This window comes from Mauremys mutica, chromosome 3 (genome assembly GCF_020497125.1).
Source record: "Mauremys mutica isolate MM-2020 ecotype Southern chromosome 3, ASM2049712v1, whole genome shotgun sequence".
Taxonomy (NCBI): domain Eukaryota; kingdom Metazoa; phylum Chordata; order Testudines; family Geoemydidae; genus Mauremys; species Mauremys mutica.
In genome coordinates, this window is record NC_059074.1 from 65,804,399 (window position 1) to 65,829,747 (window position 25,349).

At 42.3% G+C, this 25,349-nt stretch overlaps 1 protein-coding gene across 14 annotated transcripts in view; it reads right to left on the minus strand.

The window, feature by feature from the left end:
• Nucleotides 1-25,349, minus strand: part of SNAP91 (synaptosome associated protein 91) — a 146,314-nt gene that overhangs the window by 5,013 nt on the left and 115,952 nt on the right. For 9 of the 14 annotated variants that reach the window (XM_045010917.1, XM_045010916.1, XM_045010915.1 and 6 more), the window contains 6 exons: nt 11,516-11,653; nt 10,047-10,187; nt 7,986-8,016; nt 6,296-6,407; nt 2,423-2,506; nt 2,236-2,340 (listed from right to left, as the gene is read on the minus strand). In XM_045010917.1, coding sequence (XP_044866852.1) covers nt 2,236-2,340; nt 2,423-2,506; nt 6,296-6,407; nt 7,986-8,016; nt 10,047-10,187; nt 11,516-11,653 — 611 coding nt within the window. Of the gene's footprint in view, nt 1-2,235; nt 2,341-2,422; nt 2,507-5,700; nt 5,725-6,295; nt 6,408-7,985; nt 8,017-10,046; nt 10,188-11,515; nt 11,654-25,349 lie in introns of all 14 variants that reach the window. The other 5 variants (XM_045010914.1, XM_045010913.1, XM_045010918.1 and 2 more) reach the window with 1 other exon arrangement.

Here is a 25,349-nt window from a genome sequence, read left to right on the forward strand (position 1 = left end):
CGATTAAAGTTGCAAAGACAAGCACTCAAAAGTTAGGAAATACGAGAATTAAGGTTCCACAGACAACCTTAATTTTGGTTCCCTTAGACTGGATCATAATGCATATGCACAATTACTTGATCCCATATTATGTTTTCCACAGGACCTCTACCTCATTCAATGCACAGGATGGACAATGCTCATTTAATGAGCTGCTATTCAATATTTTGTTTTTTCCTCACTTCTCAAAGTGTGGCCCATGCCTTGTTTATGGCACACTATTTCAAACCCCGATTCTGAGGACAGAATTAATTTCCTCATAGGCTTGTATCTATAGTGCTCAGTGTAGTTTGTGGGTGCTTCCAGCATTCATGAATTTATCTTTAACACTATTATGAGGTGAGGAGGGTTATCCCCATTTTACAGTTCAGAAACTGAGGGACAGAGAGATTAAGGTCCAAAGTTTCCATTAATTTTGGTTGCCCAACTTGACACCCCTAGGACCGGATTTTTCAGATTTTGCATTGTATAGCGCTTTATATGCTCTGTCACAAGTGTAATTGAAGTCAGTGGAAGCAGTGCTTTGCTCAGCACTTCTGCAAATCAGACCCCAGGGTGTCAAGTCAGGCATGCAGTAAATGAAAAGCACACAATTAGTGTGACTACCTGAGAGAAGTTTGGTTTAAGTGGACTTGCTATGTATCACATAGGAACTCTATAGCAGAGGCAGAGATAGAAACCAATTCCCCAAAGCAGTATTCAACTGCCTTGACCATGAGACTTTCCTTTCTCTTCCTGCAGTCCTCTACCTCATTCACTACACATTCCCCAGCTTTAGCAACAAATGAAGCAGGTATCCTACAGTCAACAGCATTCCCTCCCTACATAACCCTTATTCATCCCCAGGGAAAGTCCATCCTGTACCCTGAATGAGATAGGATCATGTGGAATTTTTCTGCAATTTTTCAAATGTTTATAACTTGGCCAAATTTGGGTACATTTTCACAGGGACATCAAAAGACATCCCTTACAAAGGCCATCCCTCTTGCACAATTTATCAAATCTCTGTTTCAAAGTGGGGGTGGAGGGGGAAGAGGGAGCCAGGATTTATCAAGGAAATGATTGCCAGAATTTAACATTAGTGAAAAACGTTTTTCACTAGTCTTATTCTTGGCAATGACTGAACTGTTTTGGCAGAAGCTTCCCAAAACATTTCAATTGGAAGACAACACCTAGTATGGTAAATTTCACCTCAAACAATTAAACTTCGGCAAAAAAAGTTATAAGCAACCGAAAACAGGAAGTGTCAGACTACTGTATTTGTCAGTGCTACCAGCCCCACCTATAGTACACACATTTCTTTGTCTCTCGTATACCATATACTCTTCCTTTGAATTATATCAGAAGTACAACGTAACCTGACTGAGCGAATATCCAAGATCATATCTTTAACATAATACGTCTTATGGATGTCTCACAACTGTCACTGTAGGTGGTCTGTAGTGTCATCATACTATTTTTTATACAAAGCAATACAGCCACAACTGATATATTTTAAAACACCACAATAACATTAGTAATAATTTGTGTTACTTCACATCTGCATTTCCCAACCAGCATCGGGGCCCCTTTGTGCTAGGCACTGTATATAAAGAAAGAAATATAGCATTCCAGCTAGGGCCTGATGTCCCTAAATGACAGTTTGTCCAAAGCAGGCAAGGAACGGGATTGATGCAGAGCATTTTAGAGCAAGGGCATCTCAAGTTATTCTCTAGCAAATGCTTCCAACAACACTACTCTCTGTGTCTGGCAGTGACCCACCTATATCCCCAACTTGTTTAAGTGAGATACACCGAAACAGGAAGCCTTTAAGGGAAGGTGTAACACTTGGATGGGGGAGCCTTTACAAATCCATCTCTTCATTCTCACTGAAGATAGCTCAATGCCCAACTTCTCTGTTTGGGCAAAGAAAAGAATATCATGTATATAAAGGGACATTTTCATGTGATTTATTCTCATAAGGCTACATACACTTCAGTGGAGTTAAAAGCCAGCACAATAAAGTTCTCCTTTATCATATACTCAGAGCTGTATATAGATAGCATTTAAAACCAAGTTTCCAGCTAGGGTTTAGTAGGAGGAAAAGCTTACACAACAAACGGCTGTATAAGTGGCGTTGCATTCCATGCCCCCCAAACCCTATTTCTACTTTAAAACTTACATTTAATTATTTTAAATATAAAAATAGAGACTTACTTGTGCACCAGGTCCAGATGCAACTCCGAATGGTGGCCTCATCATAGGTTGTCCATACATAACTGGCGGCTGAGGCATCATGGATACACTTGGTCCAGAAGGAGGCTGCAAAATTAAGAAGTTAAAAAGATATAAGGTTGCTAAAATTGATTAGGAAGAGTTATTTATGAAGAAAAATATCACTCACCATTCCAAATCCTGATCCTGGCTGTGCAACTGGGGGGACACCTGAGGCAGGAGGAATAGCACTTGCTGGAGGCACAGTTCCAGTCTAAAATTTAAAAAAACAACACACAGATGAGAATTTCTATAAATCCAACTGCAATTACATAGAATCAAAGTGGGGAAAAGTCTTATTGTATTTCAAGATAAAAAATGTCAGAACTATTGTACTACATATTGTTAGGTAACAGATGTTGCCCAAATTGCACAGCAGCTCACCTCTAAGGCAATTCAGCCATTTTAATTCTCAAAACACTGAGAACTGCTCATTTGAAACTTCAAAATTTGGTTTCTAGAGAAGTATCTAGAAAGTATATGTATGCCAATGATATTAAACTTTAGATATTCACGTCTTACTAGAATTTGCATGGTATGTTCTGCTCTACAGATAGAATTCTTAATTCTGAAAACAGCTTCAATATATTATCCATGTCTTAATCTAATACAACTAGAAAATGATTGCAAGGGAAATCTTCTGTACAGAACTGCAACAATACTTCCCATTTATCTTCTTCCCACCCGATAACACTTTTCAAATATGTTAAGGGCTGTTATAAAGAGGACAGTGATCAATTGTTCTCACTTGTCCTATCTTCAGTGGACATTAACAGGCTTAAATCTGCAGTAAGGGAGATTTAGGTCACATATTAAGAAAGGCTTTCTAACTGTAAGGATAGATAAGTGCTTGAACAGGCTTCCAAGGAAGGTTGTGGAATCCCTATCATTGGGCATTTAAGAACAAGTTAGGGAAACACTTGTGAGGGATGGTTTAACTATAGTTGGCCTTGCCTCAGCATGGAGGGTGAACTAGATAACCTCTCAAGGTACCATCTAGCCCACATTTCTATCAACAACCAATCAAGGGTGCTACTCCAAACCAAATTAATGAAGACCTTTTAGAACATGTCACACATAATACATCTGGGATTGTTTATCTTGATCCAAGATGAGCAACAAAGCAACCTACAGATCCTGGTCAATTAATTACTGTGATGGATTAGTGTATGTCTGTATGTGTGTCTATCAGTCTGCAAACTCCATTTTCTTTTGTGTACACCATTTTGATTATAAATAGTGCTGCACCTTCACTTTTGCCTTTTAGCCTCTATATTTCAGTTGAATACCCAAGAGAGATGTTGGCACAAAATCTGCGTGCCCATTGGTGAAGAGCTTACCATGGAGAGCTTTTAAGAGTCATTATTAAGCTGGATGGTCTTCCATTCAAATGGAAAAATCCTAGAGCAATGAGCTGGCTGCAGACAGGGCCGGCTCCAGACCCCAGTGCGCCAAGCACGCGCTTGGGGCGGCATTTTTCCGGCAGAGCGGCAGGCGGCTCCGGCGGACCTTCCGCAGTCATGCCTGAGGGAGGTACACTGGAGCCGCAGGACCAGCGGACCCGGTGGACCTCCCGCAGGCATGGCTGCAGATGCTCCACCGGAGCCGCGGGACCAGCGGACCCTCCGCAGTCACATCTGCAAGAGGTCCCCCGGAGCCACGGGACCGGTGTGCTCGGGGCGGCCAAATTCCTAGAGCCGCCTCTGGCTGCAGATCAAGGGAGTTAGAGTCTCTAGTTTGGGGACCAAACAAAAAATCACCTGACAAGGGACCTGAAGACAAGGGACTTGGGGGAAGAGGGCATTTACCTGATATAGAGGGCTAAAACTTTATAAGAACAAGTACTGCTCTTAGCAGGGGCTCTCTCTCATCAACCAGGACAAAAAGGTACGGCTGGGAAGGAAGAAAGGAGGGGCCTGAAATTCTGAAAGGACTGATGAAAACCCAAAGGACTCCCAGAGTGGTGAGGGCAGGGGAGGAAGGGATTTGCATGCAGCTGTTACTTTCCATAGATCTTTACCCATTGTGCTTTGTCTATGAGTAAAATGTAACTTGTTTAGAAATTCCTTTGTAAGGTCTGACTCTTAGTTAGTTTGCTCTAACTGCTGTAACACTTGCTTTAACTGTCAGAATCCCTAAAGGGTGAAACAGTAATCTAGTTTCAGTTGAACTCTGAGGAGCATCAAGAATTACTGGAGATGCTTGGTAGAGCTAGCACTAGCTTCAGGGCCAAGGCAGTTGGACTGTTGCATACCTTCTCAGGAAGGGGTCTGTGTGTGCACGCGTGTATTAACTGGTTTCCAAAGAGAGTGAAAGAAACTCTTCCAAAGCCACCACTGCCTTTGAAATATCCTCCTACAAATGGTCCAGAGCATAAGTTTGGCAAATATTTTCACTAAGCCAGGCTTTTGAATGAATATCAATACGAATACAGGAAGTCTGTCTGAAGACTAGGACCTTTAGATAAGTTTTGATGACTAATTTTTGTCTTTTACTGTTATTGTGCAGTGCCACAGGTACCCTCCGTTATAGACACTAGACAACAAATAGTAATAATTTAACTTCTTGAATATTTAAATAAAGTTCAACAGTCCTAGAACTATTAACGTTCACATAAACAGTAGGAATGGACTTTAATTCTTATTGCTGCTATTGTTTTAAAAATTATGTAGCTAATATTACCATGTGAATTTAGTACTCTCAAAAAGTGTCAGATTGATGCCCTGGACAGAGCCAAAGGACAGACAGCATAAGCAGCAGTTGTTCAAGCTTCAATATTGCTCTGCCAATGTATCTCAATACTGACCTGAAGGGACTTTAAGGGTTTCAATCTCCATAGTCATTTCTATGTCACTGGTATCCTTGCTGGCAGAGTTTTAATGTTTTTTACTGGCTTTAGACATCAACAAACTATGAACTCTACCAAAGCCACCCAACCCATTTCATAGAGACCAGTGAATTCCTATCAGATGGTAACTACTTTCAGTTACAACCAGTCTTGTCTGGGTTTGAATGAGTGACTAGAAGTGAAGTTCCACATCTCATTATAAATCTCCAGATGCATCCAGGTTCTCAGTTTTTCAATATCTGCTGGGAACAAGGATACCCTGAAACAACTGTTTTTAACTTGACTTTGATAAAAGAACTTATTACCAAGTTGTTTCTCATGAACGTACTACAAAGGCTAGTGGATTAAGTATCTGGTAACAATGACATGCTCTCAGGCATACAAGAACTGCTACATTAATATATTAGTGACAATTTCCATCTAACTTTAAGCCAGCTGTAAGAACTGTAGTGCAGGCAAAGAGCAGTTAGTATTTTCCAGTTTAGTTAAAATAAAACACAACAAAACAAAAAAACCTTTGTAAGTAGAATTAGTAGAACTTTACAATGAAATTCACTTACATAATAGAATATTGCCCAACCTTTCTGGTAAGAAAAAAGTTGAAATAATAACTTATTCATTGATCAAAATTCCACACCCACATTAAATGGAAGCTGAAACAATGATTGCAAAAAAATGCCCCACCCTTGCATGAAACATTTTGCTCATAAATTACTAAAAGAAAATACCACACCCTATTGTCTTGAAAATGACTGACCACTCTTTCTGGCACATATACACAGATCCTGAGCAGGTGTAGGTCAGTGTAGTTCGAATGACATCAATTCCACGATGCTGATTTACATCAGCTAAAGATCTGGCCCAAAGACATTGGTAGTCTCAAATCAACATTTTCCATCATTAGTCACATTGTCATACAAGATACCACAGTATTTCTCTACATTTAGAGAGAATTAAAGGTATCTCTGATATCACAACATGTTTAACAGTTGGCTAATGTTGACTAATAGTCTCAGTTGTATATACACAGTCCCCCAGAAAGCACAGGGAAGAACACCAGTTTATGTACACAATAGTAATAATTTGTTCCTATTTCATCATCACTTGAGTGGGTCCTGGACATGAAGTGTTAGGACTAATTACTGAACTACATACCAAGGGACCAGTTGGAGGAACACCAGTTGACCATGTTGCAGGTGCTACTTTTGGTTGCCAGTTAGCTCCTCCTGTTAACTTCTTTTCTCCAGCATTCCACTGAAGGTCTCCCCTAATAAGGATTCAAATGTAGAAGCAGAGATAAGAAAGAATAAAGCTGTACACTGAATGTTAAAACTAAGCACTCTGAATGTATGTACATTAATTTTCATAAGCACTAAACAAAGCTAGCACGTGCATTAGTTTTTGTTACAGGCAACTGAGAAATCCTGAATGCATTTAGCGTGCATAGGCTGTGAATAAATTTTCTCCAATCTCAGTGGTGGTCATTAGCTATGGCAACTAAATTGCCAGGTGTATGATAGTCTATATTAAAAGATGAAAACAGAATTAATGGTGTAAGCCTTTAAATCTCATTACCAATGAGTAATTAGCAATATGGGAGAAGGCAAAAACGTTGTTTAGTGCTATATTCACATTCACCTGTATAGTATTATAATCTATAGGGGAGGATACAATTTATATCAAGGCAAAAAGTGGGGGATTGGCACTGCATATTCGACTGTTGATAAAGGCATTTCACAGTTAAGAATCTTGTTCAGAAAGCTGTAGCAGAAGAAAAGGACGGCTTTTCCCTTCAGAACAGTCAAGTTGCAGCATACAAGATCTATAAAAAAATTCATAGAAAAAGGAGGAATTTTTTCACCTCTTTTAGATGCAGAACAACTATTAGTAAGGGGTAGCCCAACATTAGATGTTTTAACAAAAGCCTGCAGAAAAAAAATAACAGGATTTGAGGCACATGACAAACCAGTAGCACCTCAAACCTGGATAGTGTTGGAATTCCCCACCTTCCAACCCCAAACCAGTTAAAAAGGTAAAACTCAAAGTGAAGCTTTTAAGAGAGACATGATCTACAGATGTAAGGCTTGTTTGATGGGACAAGTGGGAAAGAATCCATTGGAGACTTGGAGTGAAATCCTGATCCCACTGAAGTCAACATGAATTTTGCTTCAGTGGAGGACAGGACTGCACCTTTTGCCAGTAAATTGGGACTGATTTTGTTTTAGAGTGTAACTAAGAAAGTGGGAAAACCAGCTAAGCTAGGAACAAACCAACCAACCAACCAACCCAAACACTCCCAAAAAACCCAACATGGTGGAAAAGATCCAAAAAATGATAATTAAAAGTAATTTTACATTCTCCTTTTCTCAAAGAAAGAAGACCTTAGCCAAAATACCATGGATTTCCCCCCTCTTAGCTCAGTCTAAGTAGAGGTTGTGAACCAGCTCAGTAGTCAGTGGAGTCAAACAATCACAGAAAATGTATCTAAATATAAAGCTCAGCAAAAAGATAAAAGGGACTGTATAAACTTGGACACTACATCAATTTCAAAATGATATATTTCATGTTGTTTAAGAACCTAAACTTGTCTCTAGTTACCCTGCCATTGGTGTGGTTTTACAAACCCACATTTTCTTATTTCTTTAAAAGTATAACTCCCTATTAGTGTGGAAACCAACAGACTGTGCCAGAAAGATAGTGAAACTGACTACATTCAAAGTGCTGTCAAATACACCAAACAAAATGGGAAAAAGTTCTCTAATCTTTCAGTTTTATTAATCTTGTGTATTACAAGGAGCAGCATTTTTAAACAATAAAAAATAAACACCCAAAATTCAGAACTTACTTTTTTGATATGGTGCCAGAAATTCCAAGATCTGAAAATCAGAAATGAAATCAGGATAATAGAGTTACTTGTTTATAAAATTAAGTGAAGGATTCTGTCAAATGCTTTTACTGTAAAAACATCTGTGCACCTGCACAAAACTGATCCAATAGCACTGTTCTAGGAATAGTACTCATTTTTTCTAAAAGCCCTCTAAATAATGAAAGTTAAAAATCTGAAGCTCACCACTTTCATCAATGATTTCCTTATGACAAACTTGTTCTTCCAAGAATTTTTTTTAAAGGTATGTTAAAAAAAAATGTGAGGCCTGAAGAGCCAATCTCATTGTTTCCTTGACTGTGTATTTATGTATGTGTGCAAAATAAAATGTAAATATAGTTAACTGATCCAAGTGGCAAGTCTGTTCATCTTTAATGTCATACTTGTGAGACGTTCCAGCCACCTGGGTGTAGGTGTGCAAACAAGTTGGTCTCTTGCAGTATCCTTTCAAATTTTTTTTGCATTGCAGTGCTAGGCTAGGACTTATGTGCGCATCAACTGGCTCTAAGTTTGTAAGCAACAGAGTTAAGTGGACTGAAATTTAAAAGGTTTTGGAATCCCACTGATTGAGAATTTTTAAAAAAATATTTTCCTTCCCCTACATCACCAGTAGAGATCCTACAGGTATATCCCCACTGCCCACAGATACACAGGAGAAACTGAGGATCGAATTTGATTTACAGGCTCATTTACAAGTTATCATGCATAGAAGAAAAGAATCCGGCTTTGCTCCTGTTGATCAGTTAACTGTTTTTAGGGCGGACAGAAAAAAAATCTGTTTGTAAAGCAAGTACATATTAGATAATGTCACTGAGAAACATGAAACAGTACAAGTTCTATGGTCTTTTTCAGACTGCAACCACATTTTAAATATGGTTACCCCTTGGCCCAAGCAGTTGGTCAGTATCCAGGGCCTTGTTTGGGTTGTTTCCATTAGGAGAAGAGATTGATTATACAAATTTGGGGTGGTTTTTGTGTGTGTGTGTGATTTTGTTTATTTACAAAGAAAATACAAAGTCCTGTTTCCCTGAAAAAACAGAAATAGTTTTCTTGCTCAGAAATCAAAGTCTGCCTTTTCAGTGAGCACTCTGCCCAAAAAATCACTCTTCCTCCCAGGGCCATGCATTGCTGCATCTCCTGTTGTCTGCTGACTTTCTCCTTGCTATTTGTTTCCTTTCCCACAGGTACACAGCTGCAACCAACCAAAGCTGCAGTCCTTACATGAGTAATCAGAGAAAACTCTTAAATTACATGGCTTTGCCTCTGCTCAGGCCTCGCCATGCTGGCCTGTGCCTTGGGCGGCGGCTTCTATTGTTTCAGCTATCACTAAGCAGCCATTGACTTTTACCAGATGTGATTGATGGCTTAATGTATACCTCTAGAATGGCAAGTGCTATTTTTTCCATCTGTATTCTAGTCTGTTTCAAGGATCTAAGCTTGAAAACCTGTTTCCAACAGACAAATTTGTAAGTGTCCCTTAGATTATAGAACAGAGGAATTTAGTGTGCTTGAAAACAGAAGCTCTATGAAGTATCAAACTCTGACATGAGACCAGGAACTTCCATTCACTGAACTGTGAAAACCTAAGCACCTTGGACTCCTACAGAGGACTATAGTATAATGCAATGAATCATAGAATATCAGGGTTGGAAGGGACCTCAGGAGATCATCTAGTCCAACTCCCTGCTCAAAGCAGGACCAATCCCCAGGCAGATTTTTGCCCCAGATCCCTAAATGGCCCCCTCAAGGATTGAATTCACAACCCTGGGTTTAGAAGGCCAATACTCAGACCACTGAGCTATCCCCCCCCCCCGCCTTTTTGACATTTCAAAAGGTATCTATGGCTGCCACAGAGAGGCAGGACTTTTGAGGGATGCAGCAGACTGAGCTAAAGTACAAGTGACAGCTATATTTATGTACTCAAAAACAAATATTACCAATAAGTTGAATGAGTTGAGTAGTTAAGATCATAAGTCACTTTAAAATAAAACAACCAACAGCAACAGTAGTTGGGTGACTTACTGCCTACTAAATTTGCGAGAGATGAATCAAGATCACTTCCAAGGCCTTTGCTTGCTGCTGAAGCTGTAGCAGCTGAAGCTGCTACAGACTGACCAGATGGAATCATAGTTGGCATAAGAAGATCACCTAAACCATCAAACACTAGAATTTAAAGAAGACAGTAGATTAGGATAGTAACCTTAACTGTAATATTTATTTAAGTAACACCACTGCATAGAACCTTTAGTATTACTCAACAAATGGATCATAGCACAGACAATCACTACACCAGTATTACTAATACATAATTTCACATGAAAGAATGCCGACACGGCATGCATGATATTTTACTAACACACTGAAATGTAGAATTACCCTGAAATAAAAATATACTAATGAAGATTGGAACAATACATGCCTAAATGGTTGCAAATGCATCCTTAAACCTGGTAACAAACTTAAGAATCCCAGAGGATTGCCTCTATGTATACATGTTTGCAAGAGGTTTAGAAAAGCTATGTAAAAATATATATATTTTAATAGATGTACAAGTTACTGTAGTAGGAGAGCCAGGAAGATAGAGGATTTTAAAATGTTTTAACTGATAACAGGTTTCTTCAACATAGCAATTAAAGGGATCAACAGGGATGTAACTGGTACTCTTCATCCACACTGACAGATATAACTTCCCCAGAGCAGATGTCAGCTTCAGGAGTCAGGTTTACATATCAAAACTCAAACTGCTTCTCTATTGCCTGGTTAGCCCACTATTATTTTTAATAACCTATATTACTTTATTCCACCACAGTAAATATTCTGATCATACATTTGATGTGCATGCTAATGTTATTTCAACAGGCAAGTGCAGCATATTATGCACTGGCAAGCAACCAAATAATCAAGCAGCAATACTTCTCAGATTTCTCTCTTACTCATTTAGTTGCAGAACTCACCAATTGTTAATGTGTAGCAAGGACCCAGCATGGAAAGTGTAGAATGGAAGAGATACAAACAAAGTGACAGCAGTGATGAAAGATTAAGCTTTATGTCAAGCAAAGAACACTATCTTGATCTCAGTTTTATGTAACTCTGGGTGCCATGCAAGCTTAAGGGCTTCAGCAACAGCAGCGAGATCACATGCCTATACACTGAATATACAGTACCAAGTGTTTGTGTTTTTCCTCTGATAACTCCTAACAGTCATGCAGAGAAGCACGTGCAAATGACATGTCTATTTGGTTTCTGCTAAAAATTGGGAGAAGATAATGGGAACAAGGAAAGATTTCCTAGAATTATCCCCATTGCTGGTGAACACTTATGGTACTAACTGGTATTTTCTCTTTCAATTGAATAAGTGATAGGAAACATTGATACCCATGAGAATTAGTTTTATATCCTTTGTATTAAGAGCAGTAACAATTGTATCATTTATGTTAGTGTTGAATGAACATATTTTTTCTGAAGATACACAAGGGAAACCCTTCCCTCACCTGATGGATCAAATGAGCTGCCACCAGTTGATGGTGATGTTCCAAAAGCTGCTTCAAAGTTGGGCTGTAATAAGGTGGTTTGAGCCGGAGTAACTGGTGACGGTGATGGAGAGGGAGCAATGAAAGAACCTCCAAAGCCTTTTAAAAAAGTCACATTAAAAAAGATCAGATGCATCCAGATGGAATCACAAAATAAAAGCCTTGACATACTTACTGTTCTTAAAGTCATAACATAATAGGTTACTCTATCATTATGCTTTCTGATAGCTAATAAGCATCCCTTGATGTAATGCCAAGTATTCTAATAAAAATCACTCTAAAACCAGCTAAAGGAAGATGTACTGTAACTGACAAGTTCTGGGTTGCTAAAAATCATAAGACTGCATCGTAAACCTATTTGTAACATCACCCACAAATGAAATGCAGTCACCTCTGGGGTAGAGCACAGCAGTTTAATAGCACATTCAGTGCACAATGTAAGATAGATATTAAATACGCCTTACCCAATTATAATGATAGAAGTAGGCAGAATGCAGTTACTAGGATTTGGTCAGGATACTGGGGTTAGCTCTTAAGGAAAGTGTACCATGAGTTTTTTAATGACCCTGACTTGAATAGCCAGGAATGTCAACAGTACCTCAATCTCATATTGGTTAAATACCGACTGCCTATTGATTCACCAATCAACCAAATGAATCACCATCACTACTTCCTACTGCACATGGGACTCCTTTGTACCTCTCCCAAGTTCTTATCTAACCTGACCCTCGATTTCATTGATTTCTATTAATGGTACCACTTTCCTATATTTTTATTTTATATAAAAGTTGTCTCCAACTATAGTTTTAGATTTCTGAAGTACTATAACAAGAAAAATGATTTTATAGATTTCTTTCTACAGCATTTTCCCCAGACTCCTTGATTTAAATTCTCCTCTTGTTAAAAAACATTAAATGTTTTCCCTGAAAAATTGAAATAAAAGCAATAATCCACCACATTTCTCTCCAAAAAGAGTTCTGTGCCAATGTAACATGAGTTGAGTAGTTCTGCCAGCAAGATATGGATTGATAGTTATGACTTGTTTTTCCAGAGGTGTGAAAACACCCAAAAATCTCAATGAAATTAACAGAAGCTACAGGTGCTTAGCCACTTTAGGAGACCTACCCATATAGATTTTAGTCACAAGGTCAATTTTCAAGAATAGTCAGCAACCTACAATACTGTATTTTCTTGTTGCACTAATTTCAGGTTGTCAGGATTCTGGTTGCATTGGTTGAGGACACAGCATACATTAGGGGTTAGTGATGTTGAAGTATAGGAATGAAAATCAGAACCTGGAACTCATCTTGTGAAAAGAGTGAAGGAGGAACTGACTTAAACTGTTAAGATTTGTAGTCTACACATTATGCTAAATGCTTAAAGATACCAAATCTATTAACATTTTTAAAACAACACATGCCAACTGATGTACTTTAGGGAGATTATGGCAGATCAAACACTGACATTTTATCCACTTACAAACTGTAATATGTACCTTCAAATGTCAGACTACTGTCATAAGAGAGAAGACAGCCAGACCTGTATGTTTGGAGAACACTGGACACAAGTGTGCTAAAGTTGACTACCTTCAATTTAAATAATTAATACTTAAAAAAAAAGTTAAAAATTAAAAAACTCACCAAAAGTTATTGTAAAACAGTAATATACATTATGTTTCTCATAGCAGTTTAACCCCAATCCAACTTTTGCCCCAAGCTTTTGAAAAAGCACATCACGTTCCCAAAGAATACTTCATTAGCCCACTATTCTAGGAATAGTAGCTTTGGAATGATCCTGACATCATTTTCTAGAATATGACTACACTAAGAGATTACTGAGAAGTGATACAGTAATGTTGATTAACCACAATCTATCAGCCACTCTCAGCAATCGAGAGATACTGGTAACCTAAAAACATAACCTGGCAGGAGTCATGCCTGTCTAAAAGATCCCAACAAGTCACAATGGGTAGCTACTTTTCCTTCCCAAGGATTTAGGTAAGAATGGTGACAAAGTACTTGCAACTACACCTAGTAGATGCATAACAGCATAATTTGAATTAAACTGAAACAAGTGCAGAGAAGGGCTACTAGGATGATCAGGCAAATGGAGAGCCTATCTTACAGGAGAAGACTAAAAGAACTTAGCTTGTTTAACCTAGAAAAACCAAGGCTGAGAAGGGATAAGACTGATCTCTATGAATACATCAGAAAGATATGCACCAGAGAGAGAGGAAGAGTTATTTAAGGTGAAGAACAATACTGGCACAAGAACAAATGGGTATAATAGCCCAATAATAAATTTAGGCTGGAAAATAATGTTTCTAAGAAGAAGAATGAGGTTTTGGACCAGACTTACAACAGGAGTTATGAGGGCAAATGACCTAACTAGTTTTAAGATGGAGCCTGACAAATTTATGACCGGGACTACATGATGAAGTTGTCTGTGATAGCAGGAGACTGGACTCTTTGACCCACAAGGTCCCTTCTAGTCCTATGCACAACAAGGATTATCATGCCAGCGGCATGATGTTCCAAGTTTTTTTCAATCACAGAAGACACTATATTCCAGTTATCTCCAGATAAAGAGGGGCTGGTACGTGGCATAACAGCCTGCATGTTCGAAGTGTATCTAGGAAAGACTGAATCAATGCTAGTTGGATCCTTGATCAAGGTCTCTGATCTCTAGTAATTAAGACAGCTGCAGTCTTGGTTATGCTAAACTCATTGACTGTGGACACCTGGCTAATTAGTGCCCTTCTATCTCAAGTTAGCCTGACAAGTCCTGGACAAAGCTGAGAGTGACCAGTCCACAGTAGTTAGAGAGTTGCAATTAATGTGATCTAGAGCTGCCAAATGCTCTATCTGGGGCCCTGATAAGGTAATTAGGAACTAGAAAATTAAGTAGCCCATGTAAATGGCTAAAGAAAATGTCACTTTTCCAGAACCTGCACTGACTTCCCTTTGTTAGCAGATCCACTTGAGGGTTCTGCTAGGACATAGACTTGAATTACCCCAATTATCTCAAACTGCCTCTTTTTCCAGGGACCCATACCAGCTGCAATCGTCAGACTAAGATTTAGAGCCCAGACAAACTTATGAGGGAGTTGAGCCGCCTTTACACCATCCCATAGGCTCTCAAACATTATCCTGAAGGACACCTGTCGCTTCAGATCCCTCTGCACTTTCACTAAAACTAAGCATTCAAAAACCTTGGAGGACAAGCCTTCAAGAACTATGAGAAATCAAGAGGATTTTAAATTTAGAATTGGATTATGCTGCAGGTTATACATCTGCCATTATCTGAGGCAAACAAATGCTTAGTAATATGCTGTTATGGTTTAACAGACCCTTGTATCTGTCAAATTGTTATTCAAACCCCATTGGTATTCATTTTGGATTTAAAATGTAGAAGCTCTGTAGGCAGGAAAAAAAATAGTTTACTTAATAGTAAGTGAGGCTGTTGGAATTTTACCTCTTTTCACAGGCACGTCAACATGTGGATCCAGAAACATTGAAAGAATGAAGCTTAAAGGCACGAACACATACCTCAATGCAGGGTAGGATGGGCAACTGTGGGTTTGATGAATTCTAACTAAGCCTCAGTTATCCAAAAACCAGGTTCACGTCCTCCATCCTTTACACACTGAAGTCTTGATTTAATACAAACTTCACCAATTTTTTCAACACCCCCCCCCAATACAATGGAAAACTGAATATATTTTGAAGGCTCCAATTACTAATGAGTATGCAAAATATTCAAGGAATTTCTATATTCCTAGATAGACCACATTTTCATGCTGAAATTGCATTTTTGGGAGTAAAATTGCTTTCAGCCTGAACAAACAAGATTGTGATTTGATGTTTTCAAACAGATTAACACTTTTTTCAAAATTTAACCACATGGAGACGGGTGAAAATCGGTTGCTAAATTTGCTTTAACATTTTCTGCAATTTTACATACTCCTACAAGTAACCCACAATGTTCTCATTCATGAAATTGGCTACAGATACTCCTATAAAATTGTCATTTACGAAACTTAACAAAAAAAGAGGGACTCTAAATTAGAAGGCAAGGACTGCCTTTACTGATGGCTCCTGGTTTATCCACATACTCAGTCTCAAGAAGCTGTCTTGGAACCAGTATATGTAATCATTTCTGGAACAGGCACTTACTTTCTTGTAATGAAATAGAAAGTTTTCCATGCGTATGTTTAGATGCTGGTGGGAGATGTGTTCTCCTTTGGATTTACCCCAAAAGAAACTCATAGCACTTGCAATATAAAAAGTCTCATACCTATCTTTTATAGGATAGCTCCCCTATTTAAGGACTTATTGTGTGAAGGGGACCATATAAGAATGTGGATGAGGAAAAAAACCTAATATTGACCAGCTGAGAAAGATTTAAGCCACCTTACTTTAAAGATGACAGTATGCAAGTATTTAAGGGACAAATATGCCTTAGCAATAGGGCCAAATAATTAGTTCATAGGTGCTGGAACAGTTTTTATAGTTAGGAGTGCTGAAAGCGATTCAACAAAACTGAAAACTTTGTATATACAATGGAAACCACTTCAAACAGTCTTTTTCAGGCTGCAACCATATTTTAAATAAGGTTACCCCCTTGGCTGTACCCCAAACACCCAAACACCCATATTTTAAATAAGGTTACCCCCTTGGCTGTACCCCAAGAGGTAACTGTAGCAGGACCGCTTGGAAATAGTGACCATAATACAATAGCATTCAACATCCCTGTGATGGGAAGAACATCTCAACTGCCCAACACTGTGGCCTTTAATTTCAAAAGGGGGAACTATACAAAAATGAGGGGGTTAGTTAGACAAAAGTTAAAAGGTACAGTGACTAAAGTGAAATCCCTGCAAGTTGCGTGGGCCCTTTTTAAAGACACCATAATAGAGGCCCAACTTCAATGTATACCCCAAATTAAGAAAAACAGTAAAAGAACTAAAAAAGAGCCACCGTGGCTTAACAACCATGTAAAAGAAGCAGTGAGAGATAAAAAGACTTCCTTTAAAAAGTGGAAGTCAAATCCTAGTGAGGCAAATAGAAAGGAGCACAAACACTGCCAACTTAAGTGCAAGAGTGTAATAAGAAAAGCCAAAGAGGAGTTTGAAGAACGGCTAGCCAAAAACTCCAAAGGTAACAACAAAATGTTTTTTAAGTACATCAGAAGCAGGAAGCCTGCTAAACAACCAGTGGGGCCCCTTGATGATCAAAATTCAAAAGGAGCGCTTAAAGATGATAAAGTCATTGCGGAGAAACTAAATGGATTCTTTGCTTCAGTCTTCACCGGCTGAGGATGTTAGGGAGATTCCCAAACCTGAGCTGGCTTTTGTAGGTGACAAATCTGAGGAACTGTCCACAGTTTGAAGTGTCACTAGAGGAGGTTTTGGAATTAATTGATAAACTCAACATTAACAAGTCACCGGGACCAGATGGCATTCACCCAAGAGTTCTGAAAGAACTCAAATGTGAAGTTGCGGAACTATTAACTAAGGTTTGTAACCTGTCCTTTAAATCGGCTTCGGTACCCAATGACTGGAAGTTAGCTAATGTAACGCCAATATTTAAAAAGGGCTCTAGGGGTGATCCCGGCAATTACAGAACCGGTAAGTCTAACGTCGGTACCGGGCAAATTAGTTGAAACAATAGTAAAGAATAAAATTGTCAGACACATAGAAAAACATAAACTCTTGAGCAATAGTCAAACATGGTTTCTGTAAGGAAATCGTGTCTTACTAATCTATTAGAGTTCTTTGAAGTGGTCAAACAAACATGTGGAACAAGGGGGGATCTGGTGGACATAGTGTATTTAGATTTCCAGAAAGCCTTTGACAAGGTCCCTCACCAAAGGCTCTTACGTAAATTAAGCTGTCATGGGATAAAAGGAAAGGTCCTTTCATGGATTGAGAACTGGACAGGGAACAAAGGGTAGGAATTAATGGTAAATTCTCAGAATGGAGAGGGGTAACTAGTGGTGTTCCCCAAGGGTCAGTCCTAGGACCAATCCTATTCAATTTATTCATAAATGATCTGGAGAAAGGGGTAAACAGTGAGGTAGCAAAGTTTGCAGATGATACTAAACTACTCAAGATAGTTAAGACCAAAGCAGATTGTGAAGAACTTCAAAAAGATCTCACAAAACTAAGTGATTGGGCAACAAAATGGCAAATGAAATTTAATGTGGATAAATGTAAAGTAATGCACATTGGAAAAAATAACCCCAACTATACATACAACATGATGGGGGCTAATTTAGCTACAACGAGTCAGGAAAAAGATCTTGGAGTTATCGTGGATAGTTCTCTGAAGATGTCCACGCAGTGTGCAGAGGCGGTCAAAAAAGCAAACAGGATGTTAGGAATCATTAAAAAGGGTATAGAGAATAAGACTGAGAACATATTATTGCCATTATATAAATCCATGGTACGCCCACATCTCGAATACTGTGTACAGATGTGGTCTCCTCACCTCAAAAAAGATATTCTAGCACTAGAAAAGGTTCAGAAAAGAGCAACTAAAATGATTAGGGGTTTAGAGAGGGTCCCATATGAGGATAGATTAAAGAGGCTAGGACTCTTCAGTTTGGAAAAGAGAAGACTAAGGGGGGACATGATAGAGGTATATAAAATCATGAGTGATGTTGAGAAAGTGGATAAGGAAAAGTTATTTACTTATTCCCATAATACAAGAACTAGGGGTCACCAAATGAAATTAATAGGCAGCAGGTTTAAAACAAATAAAAGGAAGTTCTTCTTCACGCAGCGCACAGTCAACTTGTGGAACTCCTTACCTGAGGAGGTTGTGAAGGCTAGGACTATAACAATGTTTAAAAAGGGGACTGGATAAATTCATGGTGGCTAAGTCCATAAATGGCTATTAGCCAGGATGGGTAAGAATGGTGTCCCTAGCCTCTGTTCGTCAGAGGATGGAGATGGATGGCAGGAGAGAGATCACTTGATCATTGCCTGTTAGGTTCACTCCCTCAGGGGCACCTGGCATTGGCCACTGTCGGTAGACAGATACTGGGCTAGATGGACCTTTGGTCTGACCCGGTACGGCCTTTCTTATGTTCTTATGAAGTAGTTACCTGAAAGGCAGCAAGGAAAGATTTTCACTTTAATTCTGAATTAAGAACCCATGTATATGAGAGGGATTTAAAAGAGGAGTACAGTATTATTAGAAAGGCAGCAACATTTTCAATCTGTTAACTCAAGGGATTAGAAATAACACCGTTAGTTACTGGACTTGCCAAATTCACTTTCTAGATGAACCAAAGTCAGTGAGTTAGTGACTATTCTTTGGCCATTTAGAAATATATAAATACATTTCCTGAAACTAGAAGAAAGCTGGCTAGGAACTTTTTCCACCACTGATTTAGTGGCCTTTTTGGTTTGGTGTAGAACAGGTAGCTTGTGTTATCTGAGTCAGTATATGGCATCACATCAGGTTTGGTAGCATAAAAAGGTAATACTTCTAAGTTGGTCATTGCCTAATGTGAGTCAATAAAAAGGGTACTGCTCACACAGTTGGCACATGGTAAACACCAAAGAAGAAAGCCAAATACGTAGTGGCGGAAAAAGGAGGCTGTAGTACATGGATATTTCTGGTTGATATGCATTTATTTTTACTGGAAGAAAAGCAAGAGAGTGTCATACTTGTCCCCCAGAAGGAGTAGTGTGTTACATGTACACTTGGCAACGAAGCTTCAAGGAATCAGATTGACATGAGGCAGTCATCTTAAACTTGAAAATCAGCATGACATCCTCAGTTTTGATTTGGTGCCATACTCCGCACAGTTCAGGTTTTTATAATCCCTTCTGATATGAACAAAAAGTGACAAACATTTTGAACGCTGAGGGTGTTATGCTGCTCCTCTGTAATAGTGTCCTTTGTCCCAGATCTTACTGAGGGATACTATGAGTTTACTTTCCACACAGTTTGGATCAAATAAAATCAGAAGAAAATAGCTTTTCATCCTACTTTCCATGGAACTTCTAAAACTAAAATTATGCACTGATATTGCAGCCATCACTTAGAGGTTACCTTAATTTATTAGCTATAATCTGCAGCACAAGGAGTACAGTAGGACCACTTTGATCAGTAACCCAAAACTGTGCAATTTTAAGGTATTATAATATAACTCAAGTAGAGATGCCTTTGCAGTAACAGATTTAAATTCAAATGAGTTTTTATTGTTTGATTAACAGAAGCGTAGCAGTACCACATAGAAGTTGTGAGGTTCTGATCACCTCACTAAAGCTTCAGTTTATAGTAATTTTGAGAGCTGCTCATTTAGATGTTTGCATTGTTTAAAATATTTGAATCATATTTGACCTTATCCTGATGATGCATGGTTTGGATTCTTTTTTCTCAATGCAAAGTTTTTGGACAGAACTTTATTAAGTCTAGTACAGTACTGAACATTTAGTCCAATAGATCATTCTCCCAGAACTAACAGCAGTTATCCTCTGCTTCTCAGTTAGCCAAAATGTAAAATGGGGTAAGTGATGTTTGCAAGGATTAGTTAACATACCTTCAGAGCTTTGAAAAAGGACATTCTTCAAGATGTGTTGCTCATGTCTATTCCACAGTAGGTGTGTGTGCTCGCCACATGCACTCACCAGTGCCAGAAGTTTTCCCCTCAGCAGTACGCATAGGGGGAGCGCTGCGGTGACCCCTGGAGTGGTGCCACTATAGCTCGCTATAAGGGGAGCCGTGCGCTCCCCCCACCCTCAGTTCCTTCTTGTTGGACCAACTCCAACAGTGGGGAAGAAGGGCGGGGTGTGGAATAGACATGAGCAACACGTCTCGAAGAACGCCAGTTACGGAACAGGTAAATGTCCTTTCTTCTTCGAGTGCGTACTCATGTGTATTCCACAGTAGGTGATTACAAGCTGTGTCTGATGTAGGTGGGTAGGAGATCACAGATTACCTGGCTAGAGCACAGCCCTACCAAAAACAGCGTCATCCTGGTGTGGGAGACGATCACACAGTGCTACGTGAGCCTGTGTTCTGAGGACCAGGTAGCGGCCCTACAGATGGGCCACAAAGGCAGCCGACGAGGCCTGAGCCCTTGTCGAGTCAGCCCTTAAAATAGGTGGTGCGGGAACCCCTGCTAGGTTGTAGCACGTGTGGATGCACGATGTAATCCATCGGGAAAGCCTCTGGGTGGAGATTGGTTGGCCCCTCACGCGCTTGTCCGAAGCAACAAAGAGTTGCGAAGACCTGCGGAACGGCTTAGTCTGATCCAGATAAAAGGCCAGAGCCCTGCGCACATCGAGCGTATGGAGGTGGCACTCCTCATTAGAGGTATGCGGCTTCGGGCAGAGGACAGGTAAGATGATGTCCTGGCTCATGTGAAAGATGGAGACCACCTTGGGGAGGAATGCAGGGTGTGGGCGGAGCTGAACCTTGTCTTTGTGAAAGACAGTATATGTTGGGTCGCAGGTCAGGGCCCTGAGCTCCAAGACCCGCCGGGCTGACGTGATGGCCACAAGGAAGGCTACCTTCTAGGAAAGATCAGACCATGAGCATGTGGCCAGGGGTTCGAACGGGGACCCCGTAAGGCAGGATAGCACCAAATTTAGATCCCACTGAGGGATAGGGGCCCTAACATAAGGGAAGGATCGATCTAGCCCCTTGAGAAAACGCCTGGTCATGGCATGGGAGAAAACCGAGTGGATGGAACGCTGAAATAGCTGCCAGGTGCACCCTGACAGAGGAAGGGCCAGGCCTTGAGTTCTAAGGTGAAGTAGGTACTCAAGGATAAGTTGGAGCGAGGCAGACGTTGGGGAAACGCCCTGCTCGCCCGCCCACCTGGAGAATCGGGACCACTTTGCCAGGTAGGCTCGGCGTGTAGATGGCCTCCTACTTTCGAGGAGGACATGCCCGATTCCCTCCAAACACATCTAGCCACTGATCAGCTATGCTGTCAGATGGAAGCTGGCCAGATTGGGGTGGAGGAGGCAGTCCTGGTCCTGGGAGAGTAGGTCCGGGTGGAGTGGCAACGGCCAGGGAGGGGCCACGAGTAAGCCTAGGAGAGTGCCATACCAACGCTGTTGGAACCACGCTGGGGCGATCAAAAGAACGCGTGCCTTGTCCGTCTTTACTTTCTCCAGGACCTTGGCAATGAGGGGAAATGGAGGAAAAGCGGAAAGAAGTTGGTCCAACCATGACAGGAAGAAGGCGTCCGAGATCGTGTTCCCCCCCCCACCCCGGAGCAGAACCCATGGCAATTGCGGTTCTGTCAGGTCGGCCTGCATGTTGTTGGCACCTGGCCACCTGGCAGATGGAAAGCCTTCAGGGAGATGTCGTGGGCTATACAAAACTCCCACAGGCTGAGGGCTTCCTGGCAGAGGGCCAAGGACCTCGCCCCGCCTTGCCTGTTGATGTAAAACATCGCAGCAGTGTTGTCTGTGAGTACTCTGGCCACCTTGCCGCGTAGCTGCGAGCTGAATGTCATGCAGGCTAAACGTATTCCTCCAAAGCATGGGGCAGGGGTCGCTTGCTGGTGGATTATCTGCTACTTGAAGTCTTTAAATCATGATTTGGAGCATTCAACAGCAGAGTCAAGGGAGAGAATTAGTTCAGGAGTGGGTGGATCGGCTTATGTGACCTGCATCTTGCAGGAGGTCAGACTAGATGATCATAATGGTCCCTTCTGATCTTGAATTCTATGATTCTATGAGTTCCTTGACATTTATGTGAAGGGATAGCTCTCCAGTGGACCACAAACCTTGCGTCTGTGAGGTCCCTATGTGTGCCCCCCAGCCCAAGTCCGACATGTCGGACACTAGGTCCAGTGATGGGGTGGGGTCCCGGACAGGAATTACCTGGAGCATGTTGGCCAGGCAGGACCACCATTGTAGCGTGGCGATCACCTGCGCCAGTACCGAGAGGACTTTGTCCAATTTGTCCCTGGCCTAGGAGAACTGAGGCCAACCAGAGCTGGAGGGGCCTCATACGAAGCCTGGCGTGGCGGACCACATACGTGCACGCTGTCATGTAGCCCAGGAGCTATAGGCATGCCCTAGCAGTGATAACGGGAAACTCTGTGACCAAGGTTATAAGCCCCTTCAGGGTCCAGAACCTGTCCATGGGAAGGGAGGGGGCTGTGGCCTTGGAGGCATCCAGGAGAGCACCTATGAATTCTATGCTCTGCACTGGGACCAGTGTTGACTTGGCCTCGTTTACTAGGAGGCCTAGTTTGCCACATGTGGCCAAGAGCAGGTTCACGTGGTTGTGTACCTGGGACCATGAGCTGCCCTTGAGCAGCCAGTCGTCAAGGTAGGGGAATATCTGTGCCCCTTGGCGTCTGAGGTAGGCCACCTCTACCGCCATACACTTCATGAACACACTGGGTGCAGTAGACAGGTCAAAGGGGAGAACTGTAAATTGATAGTGGTCCTGTCCTACTAGGAAGCGGAGGAAGTGTCTGTGCCCCTCGAATATTTGGATATGGAAGTAAGCATCCTGAAGGTCCAGGGCCACATACCAATCGCCAGAGTCCAAAGAAGATATGATACATGCCAGAGAGACCATGCGAAACTGGCATTTTGCCATGAACCGATTAAGGCCTCGCAGATCCAGGATGGGTCTGAGCCCCCCTTTCGCCTTGGGGATCAGGAATGGGAGTAAACCCCTTTCCTCCAGAATTCCCATGGAACCTTCTCCACAGCTCCCAGGCTGAGGAGCCGACCCACTTCCTTCTGTAGCAGGGGTAAATGCGACGGGTCCTTGGACGGCGGGTGGGAGGGGGGAGGGAGGGCGGGCGGGCAGGTGTGAGGCAAATTGTAGCGTATAACCCTGGGAAATGGTGCTGAGGACCCATTGGTCTGATGTTATTCGGGACCATTCCACAAGGAACACAGACAAGTGGTTGCTGAAAACTAACTATTGGTGGGAGGGTCCTTTCGGGGGGTCACCAGGGTACCCTCCCACAACCAGTCAAAGCTGCCTCTTGCCCTGCTGCTTGCCCTTGGAGGGCCCAGGCTGCAGGGCAGAATAAGACTGCCTCTGAGGCTGCCTCTTCTGAGTTTTGGAACTCTTGCAGGTGGGCTCGTATCTCGGCTGGGGCACAGGGACAGAGGCTTGCGCCTTAGGCTTTTCCTTGGGCGGGATGTAGACCCTGAGGGTTTGAAGGGTGGTACGTGAGCCCTTCATGCCGTGGAGCCTCACATCTGTTTGTTCCGTGAACAGGTCCTTGCCGTCAAAGGGAAGATCCTGCATTGCAGACTGTGCCTCCGTGGAGAGCCTAGATAGCAGTAGCCACAATGCCCTGTGCATGGACACTGCCGAGGCCATGGATCAAGCAGCTGTGTTAGCTGCATCCGACACCGCCTTCAAAGCAGCCTTTGCGACAGCAGCACCCTCCTCCACCAGTGACTTGAATTCCTTCCTTTCGCGCTCCGGAAGGGAGGGCTTGAATTTTGGCAGTGACCTCCACAAGTTAAACACGTATCGACTGAAGAGGGCCTGGTAGTTGGCTACCCGGACCTGGAAGCTGACAGACGAATAAAGTTTTCTGCCAAACGAGTCCAGTCTTTTGGAGTCTTTATTCTTGGGTGTGGGTCCTGGTTAGCCTTGTCTTTCCCTGTGGTTCACAGATTCCACCACTAGGCAGTTGGGGGCTGGGTGAGTATAGAGGTATTCATGCCCCTTTGTGGGCATGAAGTATTTGGGCTCCGCCTTTTTTGATACTGGGGCCAGGAAGGCCAGTGTTTGCCAGAGGGCATTGGAGATGTTGGCCACCCCTTCATGGAGCGGGAGGGCCACTCTGCCTGGTGCTGAGGATGACAGCACGTTAAACAGCGAGTCCGAGGGTCCCTCCATCTCCTCAGCTTGGAGATGGAGACTGGATGCTACTCGCTTTAGCAGCTCCTGATGAGCCCTGAGTCCTCCTGTGGTATGGATGGGGGCAGAGCTGCGATCTTGTCATCTGGTGCAGGGGAGGGGGCCGGTACTGGACTCTGCACATCAGCAGGTGCCACGGGGTCCACCCCTTGATCGGACTCCTTGTGCAGTGCCGAGGAGCCGTGACCCGCCGATCTATCCCTCGGAGATCTGGATAATGCAACTGACGGAATCTCTGATGCTCCCACTATCGACCGAGGGCTTTGCTGGGCGTGCACGGGAGGCCAGGTGGTCCACTGGCACCACTGGCTTTGCCACAGGGGTCCCTACCATTGACTCTGGTGTGACACTGGTGGCACCAGCAGGTCAGGTTGGCCCGCCTGGAGCATAGGGCACTGCGTGTGGGTCGAGGTCGGGGTTACCAACGACCTGTCGGTGCCGTGTGAGTGGTATGCGCAGTGGTACCCAGCATGGCGTCTGCCACGGGACCGGGACTCTGACATCGAGGAACAGTACCGCCTTGAGTGACTACTCCTCAAGACGCTTCGACACCTGGATCCACGACAATGCAGAGCTGGCGATCCCCGCCAGGAGTGGTGGGCATGGTGCCTCAACGCGTGAGAGCTGGAGCGTGACCAGCGACTGCGTCCGTGCTGGGAGCGGCTCCTGTAGCTGTGCCGAGAGCGGGAGCATCTATGGCGTCGGTGCCTGTCCCACCAATACTCCGTACTTGGCATAGAGCGGTGCCTAGAACTGTGCTCTGACGGCACCCTACCAGACAACCTGGAGGGCAACGAGAGTGGAGGCTGGGGGCTGTGTCCCAACAGGACACTGGGAGACGAGCAGCCTCGAAAGCTGTCTCCTGACCAGGATCTGCATCGGGTCAACATCAGCTGACGAGACCCCAGCAGCGGCTTGCC